The sequence below is a fragment of the Venustampulla echinocandica genome, assembly GCF_003357145.1.
Source record: "Venustampulla echinocandica strain BP 5553 chromosome Unknown scaffold_13, whole genome shotgun sequence".
Lineage (NCBI taxonomy): Eukaryota > Fungi > Ascomycota > Leotiomycetes > Helotiales > Pleuroascaceae > Venustampulla > Venustampulla echinocandica.
The window spans coordinates 92,418-105,423 of NW_022474218.1; the positions used below are offsets into that span (position 1 = coordinate 92,418).

At 49.7% G+C, this 13,006-nt stretch overlaps 5 protein-coding genes across 5 annotated transcripts; 3 read left to right on the forward strand and 2 right to left on the reverse strand.

Annotated features, from left to right (window-relative positions):
- Positions 1–2,645: 2,645 nt before the first annotated feature.
- Positions 2,646–4,709, forward strand: BP5553_10018 (uncharacterized protein; the record flags this gene model as incomplete). The annotated part of the gene is made up of 3 exons (XM_032018641.1): positions 2,646–2,869; positions 2,923–3,074; positions 3,127–4,709. 3 exons carry the CDS (start codon positions 2,646–2,648, stop codon positions 4,707–4,709), a joined length of 1,959 nt encoding a protein of 652 aa, XP_031865049.1.
- Positions 4,710–5,696: 987 nt separating this feature from the next.
- Positions 5,697–7,729, reverse strand: BP5553_10019 (ARM repeat-containing protein; the record flags this gene model as incomplete). The annotated part of the gene is made up of 2 exons (XM_032018642.1): positions 5,697–7,286; positions 7,337–7,729. 2 exons carry the CDS (start codon positions 7,727–7,729, stop codon positions 5,697–5,699), a joined length of 1,983 nt encoding a protein of 660 aa, XP_031865050.1.
- A 392-nt stretch (positions 7,730–8,121) lies between these two features.
- On the forward strand, positions 8,122–9,006 carry BP5553_10020 (Isopentenyl-diphosphate Delta-isomerase 1; the record flags this gene model as incomplete). The annotated part of the gene is made up of 3 exons (XM_032018643.1): positions 8,122–8,320; positions 8,381–8,719; positions 8,774–9,006. The coding sequence occupies 3 exons, from the start codon at positions 8,122–8,124 to the stop codon at positions 9,004–9,006; spliced, it is 771 nt and encodes a 256-aa protein (XP_031865051.1).
- A 1,374-nt stretch (positions 9,007–10,380) lies between these two features.
- BP5553_10021 (Acetyltransferase) lies at positions 10,381–11,322 on the forward strand (the record flags this gene model as incomplete). Its single annotated transcript, XM_032018644.1, has 3 exons — positions 10,381–10,685; positions 10,773–11,025; positions 11,110–11,322. 3 exons carry the CDS (start codon positions 10,381–10,383, stop codon positions 11,320–11,322), a joined length of 771 nt encoding a protein of 256 aa, XP_031865052.1.
- A 451-nt stretch (positions 11,323–11,773) lies between these two features.
- Positions 11,774–12,849, reverse strand: BP5553_10022 (putative replication protein A 32 kDa subunit; the record flags this gene model as incomplete). Its single annotated transcript, XM_032018645.1, has 5 exons — positions 11,774–12,391; positions 12,458–12,512; positions 12,568–12,620; positions 12,677–12,795; positions 12,846–12,849. The coding sequence occupies 5 exons, from the start codon at positions 12,847–12,849 to the stop codon at positions 11,774–11,776; spliced, it is 849 nt and encodes a 282-aa protein (XP_031865053.1).
- Between the last annotated feature and the right edge of the window lie 157 nt (positions 12,850–13,006).

The window sequence follows — 13,006 nt, forward strand, 5'->3', positions numbered from 1 at the left end:
CGCACGTTGACCATGTCGACTGCTCCAATATAAAAACTTGCATATGAGCAGGCCTGTTTAGATAAAATCGGACAAGGATGGCGAAAGCTGTTTGGGTATGGAATATGTTATTTTAAACCGCTCCGCAATGCTTTTTGGGATTGCTTTGCCTCGAAGAACAAAACAAATCCCATGCAGGAGACCTTGCTAGCGGTTCCTTCAAATGTTGGAGGACATGTAAAGTTTATTGGACACAAGCCAGTCCTTAATGCCTCATATTTCTCTCCTGGAATACGTAGCGCACAACGGCGGGCAGCTTGGTCACTTGGTGTTATTAAAAACTCTGCCGTCTCTGCTTATCATCATAGGATCGGGGTCCCCGCTCATCTTCAATCAAGCGAATTCAAGCCTCTACTCCCCAGCGGAGGAGAATAATGCCTTGCGCTACTGGTGCAGTAGAAGCTTTCCGCTATAACCGCGTAGTCGGTATGGATTGGTATCAAGGGGCGGGAGCGTTGTCGGGATAGCCCTAACAAACTGGCCTGGCTGGAACACGAAAACGAAGCTCGATCTGATTGAAAGCGGGGGATTTCGGGTCCAAAACTTCAAAATCAGAACTGTTTGTTCCGGCATTTAACAACATGACGATCTATAGGAAGAAGTTGAGTGGGGGTTGGCGGCATGTACGCTTATTGGTGCATATGTTTTACTTTTGCACGCTCACCTGAGCGACACTGACAATGTCGTACGAGCATGCGCAACGAGACTTCCGGTATGCAAAACTATTTGCTAGTTGGGTTATCAGAGGGATGGCTATATAGGCGTCAACCCTGAGTTAAGGGATTTAAGTCAGCCCCACCTACTTGTACGCCCAAACGGAGTTGGGCTTTTTTAATTCCCGACGGTGCAACAATGCTAGCAGTCTCACGAGACTGCTGCACGGTCTGGTCTCGTGCGTCCGGAGTACTTCTCGGTCGAACTCTCTGGCGGTCTGGCTCACAATTGCAGACTGCTCCAATCTTCCACGGGAACCTGTCGACGGTCTATACAGAGTCCTTCATACTCGCAGGTAGCTAGATCCATACCCTCCCAGTGCCATTTTCCGCTCGAGGCAGAGGCAGACAGGCCCATCCCACTCTGCTGGGAACAAAGATGGTCGGCTTGTGAACCGTGCAAGCCCTTAGGGCCGGCCTTCACCCGCCCTTCTTCCCTTGGCTTTGTGCTGTCTCGGTGCCGATATACCGTACTAGCAGACGTATTGGAGGCCTGGGAGTATCGGTGGTGGCAGTGAGAGCCTGGGACAAGGAGGAGACTTGGAACTGAGGACCATAATCAAGATTGAGACGTGGAATAGCGTATTCTGTACGACGGGCGGTGCCAGCACGGTGTCTGTAGGGGCACATATGCCACCGCCACTATCGCGATACGCTGGCAGTGATACACGGGGATCGAGGGTGCAACGGCATTGCGTATGGAGAAACAGCAAAACTGGCGGCAAGGCAAGCCGCCCCCGTGGGACCGACCGCCTGTGTAGCACAAGCAATTGTAACGGAAAGCCGCCGTCCACTTGGCCTGACAATGTTTTTCTGGCTGCCGGCCGGTTGTCCGTCGTGGTACGAAGTATCCTAGGAGGGAGCTGGGTCGCGTGAGACGTGGGGTTCCTCTGGCCCATCCAACGGCTTGGGATTCAATTCCAGCTCTAGCTCCATGCTCGTACCGTAGTCCTGGACCTTTGCAATGCAATAATGGAGTGTGCCCGTTCGAGGAGGAGGCTATGAGCCCTTCATCTCGGTCTCCGTCTCCAGCTGGTGGGTATAGCACGGTGGAGTATGGACCGACCCAGTGGAGAAGACTCTGGCTGTGCCACTGGGGGAGAGACAGAGGCAGAGTGAGAGTGGGAGACGGCGAGAGAAAAGAACCAATCCCCCAGCCGGAATCATTCCATCCCCCGTAAGCACGTAAGGCCCTGAAAGCTTGGAATTCCAGTGCGAATCAATAATATCCCGTCTGCGTCTTCGTCGTCGTCCAGACTCGTCGTCGGCGTGTTTCTCGTTCCTTTTTCTCCCTTCATCTTCACGCCCGCGCTCCCTCTGCTCGTCGCTCTGGACCAGGCAGCAACACCAGTCGAGCCCAACTTGCAACAGGACAGTCTGCTTCGCACACTGTGAAGCACCAAGTAGTGGCCAGCTGCCAGCACTTCCCCCTGGCCGGAGCCAACCAAGAAACCGGGCACAAGGCTGTCGTCGGGTCACACTCACACCGCCCCCTTCACGCTACTCTTTAGAGTCTTAACGCCCACTCTCCCAGCGACGAATTGACAACGCACTCTCGGTGTTTTGGAAAACCGTCCAGCAGTCCAACACAACGCGGGATCAAATATAAGTAACCGGGGAGAATTGGCTGTGTAGAATGCGGGAAAACCATCCGTTCAAACTCCCGAGGCATAACAAAAGATCCGGTTCAGTGCACTAGTATTTACGTCGACAATCTCGAAATCTCGTCTATGGCTGATGCAAAGAAGATGGTGGGGTTACCAAGGAGCGACGACTCAAACACATAGCAACATATCACCGGCAGCCGTACTCGCCTGGCCGGGAAGGAGGAGCTGGAACTGGACAGGATCACGCTGCCCAAAGTCTTAAAACAATTAAATTTCGGGGGAAAAAATGGCGCCGTTTCTTCCATTCGCTATGGGCGAAGACCAGCCTCAAATTCAGCTCCATATCGAGGCACGGAGCCTAGGAAATACGACCAACTCCTCGCTTCAATTGACTAACGCGGAGGGAACTATTCTGCAAACCCTCGCCTTGGTATTTGCAGCACTCAGCGTGGCATCATCTATACTTGCGTTCTACTGGTTTGTTAAAATGCGCAGGAGTTTCCGGCACGAGTAAGTGGATTGCACCGTGGGATCATTGAATGATGGATATTAATATTGAATAGTCTCATTATGCTACTGATCCAGAGCGACATGTTCAAGGCTCTCTGGTTTATGATATATCCGATCGTGGCCTTCTCGCAGTCGTCCCTGTCGTCGAACCCAACCTTCTGCCTAGTAAATGGATTTCTCGTTTCTCTAGGCATTGAAGCATCAGGTTGGTTTTCGGTCGCAGCCTTGTTGACCTGAGCTAATTACCTATCGTGCAGATTTTGCAGTTCTTCAAATCGCTATCCATACCGCTTTATATATATTCAAACCTGGGAAAGCCACTGGTGAGGGGGGTCTTTATCCTTACCGCTACATCTCATACGTCCTCTGGATCGTGTTCCCTCTCCTGATGGCTTCCCTCGCCTTCGTCAACGGCAACCGTGCATACATTACGGAAGGCACCTACTGCTATCTTCCCATACGGCCATTTTGGTATCAGCTTGCTCTAAGCTGGATTCCTCGCTATATCATTTTCATTGTTATCTTCGTTATATATGTATCGATATATTACTACGTCCGAAACAAATTCCAAGGCTTCGACAAAGCAGCTCGAGAGGAGCCGATTGAGAACCGCCACTCACTTGATTCTGTCAAAGGCAAACTGAAACCTCCAAAACGAAGTAGCCTTCCGCCAACGCCACCACTCTTCTGCCACGGATTAATACCAGAGTCAGTAAACGAATCCAGATATGGAAATGGAGGTCGGGATTTAGTTACCACCACTGATGCACACCGCTTCATGTGGGTAAGTTTTATTTCGAAGGACAATCCCCATCCGCCGGCTTTTTCATCTGAACTCGTCAACTCGTATGCCGACCCATTTCGAGATCCTCCTCAACCATCCATGTTGACCCCGGCCAAACACTCCTCGACCATGCCAGCATCTTCGCCATTTAATTCTTCTGCACGTTCATCCTTAGCCGCACCCACGCCTTCCCGAGCCCCCTCCTCGCGAGACAATGTTCTTCGACGCTCTACACTGGACGCCAGCGGCTCCCCTTTGACTCCCGATGCATCTTCAATTCATGGTAATTCAGGGTCTAGCGACACTTCTACCCCTGGATCACAATTGCAGCTCTTCAACTCCCGAGGTCAGAATCTCATCGACCTAGAGATGCTTCATACTCGCGACAAGATTCGCCGGCAACTGCGTTTCTTATTTATCTATCCCTTAGTGTATATGTTGATGTGGATCATTCCCTTTGTGTCCCATGTCCTACAATACGACGACCGATTTGCAACAAACCACCCCTTTGCTTTAATATGCGCCAACACCATCTTCATCTGTTCACAAGCCGCAGTCGATTGCTGGCTGTTCTCGACCCGTGAGAAACCATGGAGGCATATCCCCGGCACTGATGGGAGCTTCTGGGGCAGTCTCAAATTCTGGTCCGGCTGGAAGGGTGTCGGGAAAAGGCGAAGCGTCCACCACGGACCAGGACGGACGCGAGAGGAGATGGTTAGGGAGGCAAGACAGGCATACCAGCGAAGAGACGAGGAGCTGGCTGAGAGAAAGGTCACAGCGGTTTCGCGCTCCAATAGCATTACACGGAAAACCGACAAAGATTGGTGGGATGCCGCCAAAGCAGGTGGCTTAGACGACCTGGGAGGCATGAGCCCCGTCGCAGAGGAGATTTCGAATCCGATGGATGCCGTTCAGATATCCGAAAATAGCTCTGGTGGCGAAAATGGTGAAACGGGACTCGAACCAGAAGCCGGAACTCGAAAAACTCGTCATCCTTCGGTGGCATCCTCGTCATCCTCACCGAACGATGTTTTATCACGTACACACGAAACATAAATATTTATGGGCATGAGTCGGGCTGCGTAAGAGGGTTTGGTTTTGGCGACATCTGGCATTGGCATTGGAATTGGCGTTTTTCACTCGGTGCATACACCGCATACGGCATACGGCGTATTGGATAGGTAGGCATTTGCATTTGTTTTGGCTCCGCTGCGTCTACGGACCCGGATTGCATGCGTACAACGGCGTTACCACATTGATTTCGATTTAATATATCCGGGGGAACGAACTTTGGTGTTCTAGATATCATAGTCCTAACTAAGATGGTGCATATATATTTTCTAGCTTCTAGAATTGTAGATACCTACAGTAGATAGCCATATATCGACTTTATACATAGTTAATTTGATTTGAAATTACTTCTACGCCGTACAAACCCTCGAGGTTGAATTAACAAGCTTTTCGTTAACTCTTGGACAACAAACTTGACATTCCTCGCCGCTAATCCTTCGCCCATTTCATTGGCGTCAACACGAAATTTGTAGTTATTTCGGGCTCAATACCTGCGCCGCTGACGCACGCGCTCTGCACGTGTGTACGCTCGCGCTCGTACCCCCGATCTACGAAACGGCTCGGAGGATTATTTCTTACAAGCTTACCTGGGCATGTACAGCACTCTTATCTCCGCTCGCTTAGGCCCCTTTTCTATGCTGGTGGAATTCCCCAAAGTGGGTTAACGGGATTGGAAATGGCGGGATATGGCACTGCGGGATATTTGTTGGGGTGATTGGATATGGATAGACTCGGAAAATATTTAAATGCTGTATATGGAAGGTGAGTTTGGGTGGTGGGTTGGGTGTTGGGTGTTGAATTGGACGATCCGGGAATGGATTTGGCTGGGAGTTATCATTGAGGTATCATGTATGGTATTTGCTGATAGTTGTATCATCGCACCCAGAAGGGGTTCTTATGATATTTCTGCAGAGACCTTTATATTTTGGACTCACTATCTGTACCCAATAACCTGAATGTATCCATGCACAATTATGCATCAGCCGACTTTTCCTTCTCGGCCTTTTTATATCTCAAAAACCGGTCAAGGTTAATAACCGCCTCATCAATCCTCGCTCTGAGCTCCTCAAACCTCCGTTTATCAACCGTCTTCGCCAGCTTCCTCGCCTTTGGCAAGATCTCCTCGAGATGTTTGTAAAACCCATCTCCCCAGAATACAGGCTCGTCAAACGCGAAGCTTTTGTCCGCATAAATGTCGAAGATTTGATTCAGCGCTTCGACTGTATCGGCGGCTGGTGTGTTTGGAAGCCCGGAAAGGACAGTAAGGAGGAATACTCCAACCTCACGATTTAGCTCTACAGGAGCAGGGTTGAGTGCGAGACTGCCTAGGACACCGATACATTTGACACCCAAGCTTTGGAAGTCATCAGCTTCTCCCCCAGAAGGCTTTTTGGAATCGTTTGCCTGGCTTTCTGCATTATCCAAGTCCTTAGATGCTTGATATAATGCCATGAATTTCCGTGCTTCCTCTGGGTTTAATCTGATGGATCCTTGGACACTTCGAGACACGGCCCACGCAAGACTTGTGATGCTGGAGGCAAGTTCGATATCGGCAGTGTTTGAGCCCAATACCGGGCTGATAATCTCATCCCATATTCTCTGGGCCAATGTCGACCAAAATTTTCGGAGGCTGTCAAGATGCCCGGTAGCAAAGTCTATACTAGACACCGTCCAGGCGATGTTGTTCAAAGCTGATAAGGCTGAATCTCGTACTGCCTCTGACGCCCCATTGTCAGACGGCCGAGCGACCAAAAGTATCTTGGGTGCCGCATTTCGCACAAGAAGATCAAGAGTTGGCTCGTCACTTGAAGCATCATCATCCTCCGGGTCATCGCCTGTTACTAAGTCCATATCTGCATCAATCTCATCTTCGTCCATCTCGTGGTTTGCTTCGCCCTCTTCTTCATTGTCATTTCCTTCATCGGCGTCCATATCATCAATATCATCAATATCCACCGTATCATCCCCAAAGCCCTCGAACTCCTTCTCATGCCCTTGCTCCAGCGCCTCTTGGAGGCTTGTTGCAATTGATGCTGTAATTTCTAGAGCCAATTGGAGAACCTGGTCGGGGCCAGCGCCATTAGACTCAAATGACTGTATATCCATAAACTGCATCAAGGAAGGAATCAAGACGGCATCTGATGCACCCTCCTTTGGAGCTTTATGATCCGACCACTGCATTTCCGAAAATATATTGTGCAGCACACCACATGCCGCGATAGCGAGGACACTCCCAGAGTCTTTGATCTGCATCAGGCCCTTCAACCTATCCCCATTGTCCACAATTTGCTGCACCAGCGACTTGTTATCTTCTGTCAAAGCCATTAGACACGAAAGGACCTCATTTTGGACTTCGCTGGGTGTTAGGCCGAATGACAGGAGGCCGAAAAGGAAGTTGGGAATGGTAGGTATTTTGGATATGGTTTCGAGGATTTGGTCTTGCGCCTCGGCGAGCGAAGCAAGCAGGCTTATTAGGGAACTTGTAAGACTCCATACCAAACTCTGCTGTGGCTTGGGGAGCTGGGCGAAGGGTGTCTCTTGCGATTCAATTGTTTGGATAATCTAAACAGAATAAGCATACAAACATGAGCAGATACAGTAGTTCCACTCACGGTCTTCACGCTGCCATCAATCGCCGTCAACACATCCTGCCGGTACAAATGTATGCAGAAATCCGCCTCCTCTTCCAAAGCCAAGTTCCTCAGAATCCCCCACCCCGCAGTTCTTGTTTCAAAACTGGAATCCGTAAGGGTCTGCTCCAAAAGTATTTGGACAATCTGCTCTCGTAGTAGAAGTTTTCGGCATTTCGTATCCTCGATTATATTAGAGATTGCAGTCGCCGCGGCAGACCTGGTCTTCAAGTCCGCGCTGGTCAAGTCCTTCAACACGGGTAGAATGCGCTGCTCGCGGATCGCAGCAAGCTCTGGGTCCGCGGGCGGCTTGACAGGCCGTGCGGTAGGATCAGGTCTGTTCCTCCGGCGATCTCTGGGCTTGGATTTGCCCATGGCGCCTCGGTATTTCAAATAGAGAGGGGTCTGATATATGGGGTTCGGTGTTATGCTACCCTCCAAAACTTTTTGATATTTTTTTCCTTGTGTACCTGCAATCGGTAAGCGAGACCTTTGGCCTTCGACCCCGCCGATGCCCGACGACGAGGCTGAGCACTGAAGTTTAGGGGACTGCCAGCGCAAGGGTTCAGCGCTGGAACCCCCCGTAATTTCGGCAATCGAACGACGTTCTAGGTTCTCTACCCCGAAACCCGCCCCGCTGCCCAAAGTTGATAAGAACCCCAAAATCTTAAATCCTTCTCTCCACGCATTAACTAAAGATCGGACACTGCGCACACTTCAAATACACCGTTTTAAAGGCCATCGTCGCCTTGCTTCCACCGCCCACGATGTCTGCCACTACTGCTACGACTACCACCCAGGCCGAGCCCATCACCGCCCAGAACATTCTGCGACTTTTCCCCGACATCGACACCAGCTCCGCGGGGTTGGAGGGGCACGATGCGGAACAGATTCGGCTGATGGACGAGGTGTGCATTGTGCTGGATGAGAACGACAAGCCCATTGGCAATTTCAGCAAGAAGATATGTAAGGAATCACCCTCATAATACTCAAGACTGGAGCCGCAGACTCACATCGCAACTGTAGGCCATTTAATGACCAACATTGACAAGGGCCTCCTCCACCGCGCATTCTCCGTGTTCCTCTTCAATTCCAAAAACGAACTGCTTCTCCAACAGCGAGCGACCGAGAAAATCACATTCCCCGATATGTGGACGAACACATGCTGTTCGCATCCGCTTGGGATTCCAGGAGAAGGGGGCGCCGAGTTGTCAGAGGCGGTGGAGGGCGTGAAGAGGGCTGCCCAGCGCAAATTGGACCATGAGCTTGGCATCAAAACTTCTCAGGTGCCCTTTGAGGACTTTAAGTTCCTGACGAGAATCCACTACAAGGCGCCAAGTGATGGGAAATGGGGCGAGCATGAGAGTAGGCATTGTCTTGTGCTACGTGGTTACCAGTCATACTAACACACTTTCGCAGTCGATTATATCCTCTTCATCAAGGCAGATGTCGACATCGAGCCCAACCTTAACGAAGTCCGAGACACTACATACGTCACCGCCGATGGCCTGAAGGCCATGTTCGACGACCCCGCCTTGAAATTCACCCCCTGGTTTAAGCTGATCTGCAATTCGCTGCTGTTCGAGTGGTGGGGACATTTGGACAGTGGACTCGAGAAGTATATGAACGAACAGGAGATCCGGAGGATGTAGGCGTGGGGATATCCCGAGATACGAGTGGGCAACTTGTGATATGACAAGACAATTGGATGGGCGTGGGGGGCACTCGACGTATGCAAAATGCCGTATAAAGCATTTTCTGTTGGATAAGGAGTATAGGGCAACAATCATGTCCTCCACCGGCAGACATAACGATAATAGACTGCGCATATATTGATGACTAGTGGTCCACAGGCAGTTTCCCATCTCAATGTCTCAACGAACCGTTCGAGGGCTTGGATGGCCCTGCAGCTCTTTGTTCAACTTTCATTCTGCACTCTTCCGATTCCGTGAATAGTGGCGTATTTGTCCAGTTCTGTGTTACGTTATATATTTACTTGAAACACTCTCTTTCATGTATTCCTCTTTGCGTGCTGGTTGGTGCTAACAAACTCATGCTCGGTCTCGGATTTCTGTGTTGCAAACCACCTATCATAGGTAGCTAAGACCAGGTACCTATCTTGTGTGAAGACAATTTCCAAACGTAGGATGAATCAAGTGATCATACGCTCTAGGTCTGGCTTATTATGCCCAGGGGAACTGTTTACTCCACTTTGTTGTTCCGCATCGGCCCTGCTGTACGCCGCCACGATTTCCTTGGGTTGGCTATCGTCGGTCTTACAAGATGCGGGATAAGGAGGGTGATCCAGTCGGTGCCAAGTCCCGCGCTGTTTGCTTTTCGGATCGTCATTAGTCGGTTCGTCGTCCAAGAAATGCCACTACTTCGTAAACGGTCTGCTCAAGTGACTGACCAACTCGCTCGGATCCTGCCGCTTTGTTAGATGCTCAACATTACACTGCACACCTGCTAATTAGCATCGTATCTACATAAACTGTGGTTTTCGCTCCTATCTCCCTTTCCGGTCCTCCCTCACAGTTGCCAAACATCACTCAGGAATCATCTCAATCTAATTCACGGATTGAAAGCATTTGCTGCTCAACTATAGCCAGTGCATCACCTGAGAATATTGCTTTGCCACACTTATTCTAAACAGCCTGACGCCCTATCTCCAGCGTGTCCTAACATCAACATCACCTACCAGCCCATCCCGAAACTCATTATCCTCCACTTGCACGGATCAAACGATCCATCAATTGCCTTCCCATCCACACAAGCAACCCCAAGAATATCTACATTGATGTCGGTTGACATACGCCAAAGCCTTCATTGCCTGCGATTCCCATCTCGATACGAAGCAGTATCGAGATCGCAGCTTTCTAAACAACATACAGGCGATTTAACAAGACCAGCTAGAAATCCAGCATGTCCGTTCGAAATCCTACTACATTGCAACTCAGGGCTAACGTATCCCTAGAAACCCAACACCCACCGAATATCCTATTACCTGCTTGTAATTGATCGCAATCATGGCGCAGAATAATAGCAACGGTACGTTAGTTATTGAGAAAACGAGTAATCCCACCCCGGAACCCACGGAAGAAGTTCGCATCGTCCCCATCGACGAATTCGAAGAAGCTGCCCAGTGCCTCTCAGAAGCATTTGCCGTAGATGAAGTAGCGCGATATTTCGTTGACACAGATGACATGTCTACTTGCACGGAGGAGTACAAGTATAAAGTGCACTGCAACATCATCCGCTACCTAACCGCAGCACACTGCTACAAAGGGCTCGTAACGACCATCGGGCCGAATTATGACGCTGTTGCTCTCTGGTGTGTGATTCTTTGCCATTGCCTTTAGCTTATCACCTGGGCTCTCACTTTCTTGCCCCAAACCACATGGAATTAATTATCAGATAGGCTGCCTCCAGGGCAAAACCCGGATGACTGGTGGACTTTCTTCCGCAGTGGCTTGTGGAGATTGTACTATCAGCTGTCTTCAGAGGGTAGGAAACGCTTCTTCGATGAGTTCTTCCCCCTCCTGCATCATACCAAACATGCTGTGATGGGTGAGCGTGACGACGACTCGTACTACTTGGTGTACCTCGGAAGCAAACCTAGTTCCCGCGGAAAGGGGTACGCCCGCAAGCTGATCGAATGCATGACCGCTCAGGTACGTACCACTTCCTCTTCCAAGCTGCAGTATCTTCCCATCCCTATCATCGAAAATATTACTAATACTAAATCGACTGGATAGGCCGATCTCGAAGGCCGCGCAACATACCTCGAGTCTAGCGCTGAAGCCAATTTGCCGTACTACAAGAGATTTGGCTTCGACCACAAAATGGATATCCAGCTCGAGCGTGGCCCGAAGCCAATCAAATTGCATATCATGGTTCGTGAGCCGGAGAAGATGGCTGAGAGTTCGGTGAAGGTGACCCGGACGACTGTGAGCATCCGAGCTCTTTAACGATGGTTTGAAGTTGTGACAGCTAAGGGATGATGAATATTTTCGTTGAGTGGGAATTTTTTATTACTTTTTGTCTTTCATTTGATCGTCGGTATTGGAACTGAATATTCTTATTTGAATTGGGTATTTCCTTTTATTTTATTTTTATTCTTAATGTGGTTGTGGTTGAGATGGTGCTGTTCAATTCTCTACTACCGTCGAGTGCCAGCACTAATGTTGAACTCATCCGGAAGTAATTTCGTTTTGATATTGGTTATTTCGAGCAATTCGGCCATGCCATAATTTGATATATTGGGTCTTGTGCGTTTTGATTCTCTCAACACTAGCTAGTGAACATGCTATTCATGACACATCCACACTATTCACACCAATTATGCCGCGGCCAGGACTCTGTAAATACAATTCCTAAACCAGTCCGGAACGCCTGAGAGTTCTGTTCCCATAATCCCATCTAATATTCTAACACAGCCCACGTTTCATCATCAACAGTCGTATAGATAAGTCCTTCACCGAGCAACTCGTCGCCAGCCTTGAACACATCATTCGAGGTCATGCTCAGCTGCGCTGCAATACTATGAACATGTAGCCCCTCATTACTCTGTGGTGCCGATTGTAGTAGACCGAACACAGTTTTGGCACCAGCGCTCATCTTCGCTGGCAATTTCTTTGCTGATGCTCCCATCGCGCCATTTGCTGCGCCATCATAACTATCCACAAACATACCAGTGCCCGGATCGGCTTTAACCCCTCCATCATTTATGGAATCGGGTGGGCCGCGTACAAAGTATAGATGTATGGCCGTCGCTTCGAGGAGATGGTAGCTAACTTCATTGAAGTCCGTAATGGGCCGGATCATATGGGCAGTGACGCTGCGCTTGTTGTTGAAGGATCGAAGGCGGCCGAAGATCCGGAGGTACTCGCCTTCCTTGGCGGTGGGCTGTACCGTGTCGGGATCTACATCGCTGTTTACCCATTGCATTACTTCTATGAGGCCAGTGCCATCGTCGAGTTTGTAGAGGATGTTGGTTGCTCTTTTGGTGACGCTGTTTATTTGGCCGATGAAGCTAATCTAGACACAGTGTTAGCCATGTTCCACGGCTTTGCAACAGACGGTATCTGTAGCGCATTTATTTACCTGTGTTAGATCTGATCCGTCGATTTTGAATTCGGCTTCGGGGTGAGGTTGTTGCCTGCATTGGATTGTGTTAGCGTTGGGAAAAGGTATTCGGACGCGGGGCAACTCACGCATCGATGATTTGTTTAATCGTAACTGGTCTCAAACTCTCCTGTCCATATGTCTTCACGACTCGTCAAAAATGGGTAGCATACGACGAATGCTGGTTATATCATATACCTTCGAGCTGTTTTCCTGGCTCCCTTGCTGCGATCCGCTCATAAAACCCCCTCCTTCTTGGGCGCCCGCCTGCGCACCATAATTCGTCGTGGAATAAGCTCCTTGGTATCCGTAGTTTGCTATTCATTAATTAGTATATACGTAAATTTTGGAGGCAGGATTTCCCTACCCATGATGACTGTGCTGAGCTACGTTGTTGGTTTTGAGGTGGTGTCGAGAAAAGTGTTTACTTTCCTGGAGACGCGTTCAATGCGCGTGTTCGTGTAAAGTGGCGGGCGGGGTCTGGGTGCTGACTAAGCGTACATCACGTGAGAAATAGCTTGTAGATCC